A 2,232-nucleotide genomic window follows, 5' to 3' on the forward strand; every position below is an offset into this window, starting at 1 on the left:
GACCGGAGAGGAATAAGAGCTGAGAAAGGACACCTAAAGCAGCACTAAAGGCTGGGAAGCCCCCAAGCCATCTTTGTGATCACCTTTGTTGCCCCAGACTTCCTGCCAAGCGCCTTACCTGAACATCTAACTCTTTTGCCTCTTTCTGAGACAAGGCGTGGTAGATTGCACCTGGGAATTAAAAAACAAAATGATTCCTGTTGGGTATGACTGTAAGACCCGAGACTTTTAAACTATGAAAATAACTATGCTCATTCAGAGACAGAAGATGGGAGTGGTACGAAGCACAAGTTCAGAGCTTTCTTGGATGCCCCTTACCCAACCCTCCGGCCACGTCCACTGTAGAAATGTCAAGGGTGTGCTTTAAAACAGCGCTTCTCAAACGTCAGTGTGTATAAGAATCTCTGGGGGGTCTCATGGAAATGTAGATTCTTGGGCCACACTCTCCTATCCTGCTTCCCTACCAAGTTCTCAGACGTTACTGCAGGCCAGCAGACCACACTGGGAGCCCCACTGCTGAAAATATCACAGGTTAACAGCCTGAGCAGTTCCTCGATTAGTCCGATAAAGTAACTCATGTAAAAGTCACGTGGTAGAGCTTTCCAGGCTGCGGATGGTGGAAATACCGAATTTTGTTAACTGTAAGATATTTAAAAAGACTTTTCACATTTTAATATCTATGAAATTGGAATGTATCATACGACTGGTGTCCTAAACTGATAAAATACCGTAGATCTTTCCTTGAGCTCAAAATATACAATGATCCATGAGGTTTCAACCTCTAAAATCTTCCACACTCCTGTTTCTTACTGAATTTGTCTAAAGAAGAAAACCGTGGCACTAGAGACAGAATATGGGTGTGAACAGAAGAATGAGACAATGGCCTGGTTTAAGGGCTAGAAGACTAGAAAATTTGGTTCACACTACACTCTATAAATTTCATCCCAGCTCCCTGTGCATTTACTTGATAAAGCAAACCAAGTGGTTACAAGTTTTATATACAGAATCTAGTTCTCCTTCAAAGGTAAGCTAGGGATTAAAACCTGTTTGTGGATAGCAACTTATAGGGCCTGGAATCCCAGGAATGACTTTGCTTCACCTGTCACAGGTGCCTACCATCAGACCTGGGAGTCTTTTCTGTAACAATACCCGTCTAATACCTGGTTAAAAGCTACACGTTTGACCTCATTACGCTTTCTGAGCAAGCCTTTAATGTAGTTATCATTAACCTGACATAGGCGGGGACCGACAAAGGCAGAACTAAAAAATCTGCCCCAAAGCCCCATTTTTAACGGTGTCTGCACTCCGCTGCCTGTAACCGTCTTGGATGCTTGCTCCTCCTCCTTGGCACATCTCCGCTCAATTCCCAAAGCCTTGGGTTAGCGATTTCATCGTCCAGCAACCTCCCAGAGCTTTACACCACACAAGGGTCGTTCACAGGCATCATTATCAGTACCCTACAGAAAGGGAAACCAGGTCGCAGGGAAGGGCAGAACCTTGACCACGGTCCCCCAGGGAGGTCGCGGCCAAGTCGCGCGCCGAGACCCTGGGTCCTCCTCTAGCGCCACACACCACTGAGCAGCCCCCAGAGAGCCGGCCTCCAGCTCTGACATCAACCGGTAGCTTGGGGACCGGGCCAGGCTGGCCGGGCCTCCGGGCCTGTTGCACTGATGCAGGGCGGGGCAATCCCTACGGCAGTTCCAGCAGGACTCCGCAGCGACCCTTTTCACCTAGCTCCAAGTCCCCGATCTTTTACATCTCACCCCCCTCCAATTTCGTGGCCCTCCACCCGCTTACTCTTCATCCTCGGTCCGCTTCCGGCGCGCTCTGATGACGTCCCCTTTGGGCGCCGCTCGCCCTTTACCTCGCCCCAATTTCTTCAGCAGCCGTCGCCCACCAGGGCCTCTCTCGTCAAGGCTGGTGGAGAAGTTCCCGGTTCCCGAGCTCCCGGTTCCTGAGGCCACAGGCTGACACGCTCGGACGCGGAGCGGGGGTCGCAGGCGCGCCGAGCTCGTGGACGGCCGCGCGGCAAGCTGAGGCCACAAGCTGACACGCTCGGACGCGGACCGGGGGTCGCAGGCGCGCCGAGCTCGTGGACGGCGCCGCCCGTGACGTCACCGCCGCGCGCCGACCTGGTGCGGCGCATGCGCAGGGGAGCGGGCTCCGCTGCAGGGGAGGCGTGGCTGGCCTGCGGCGCTGGGCGAGGCGGGAAGCTGCAGGGCGTGCGGAATG

At 53.0% G+C, this 2,232-nt stretch overlaps 1 protein-coding gene across 5 annotated transcripts in view; it reads right to left on the bottom strand.

The window, feature by feature from the left end:
- Positions 1-2,016, bottom strand: part of POP4 (POP4 homolog, ribonuclease P/MRP subunit) — an 8,153-nt gene extending 6,137 nt beyond the window's left edge. For 4 of the 5 annotated variants that reach the window (XM_025044638.1, XM_006908732.3, XM_025044637.1 and 1 more), the window contains exons 1-2: positions 1,798-2,016; positions 119-171 (exon numbers count right to left, since the gene is read on the bottom strand). In XM_025044638.1, the coding sequence (XP_024900406.1) occupies positions 119-171; positions 1,798-1,804 (60 nt within the window). In that variant the 5' untranslated portion in view covers positions 1,805-2,016. Of the gene's footprint in view, positions 1-118; positions 172-1,229; positions 1,458-1,797 lie in introns of all 5 variants that reach the window. The other variant, XM_025044636.1, reaches the window with a different exon arrangement.
- Positions 2,017-2,232: the final 216 nt, after the last annotated feature.

This window comes from Pteropus alecto, unplaced genomic scaffold (assembly GCF_000325575.1).
Source record: "Pteropus alecto unplaced genomic scaffold, ASM32557v1 scaffold123, whole genome shotgun sequence".
Taxonomy (NCBI): Eukaryota; Metazoa; Chordata; class Mammalia; order Chiroptera; family Pteropodidae; genus Pteropus; species Pteropus alecto.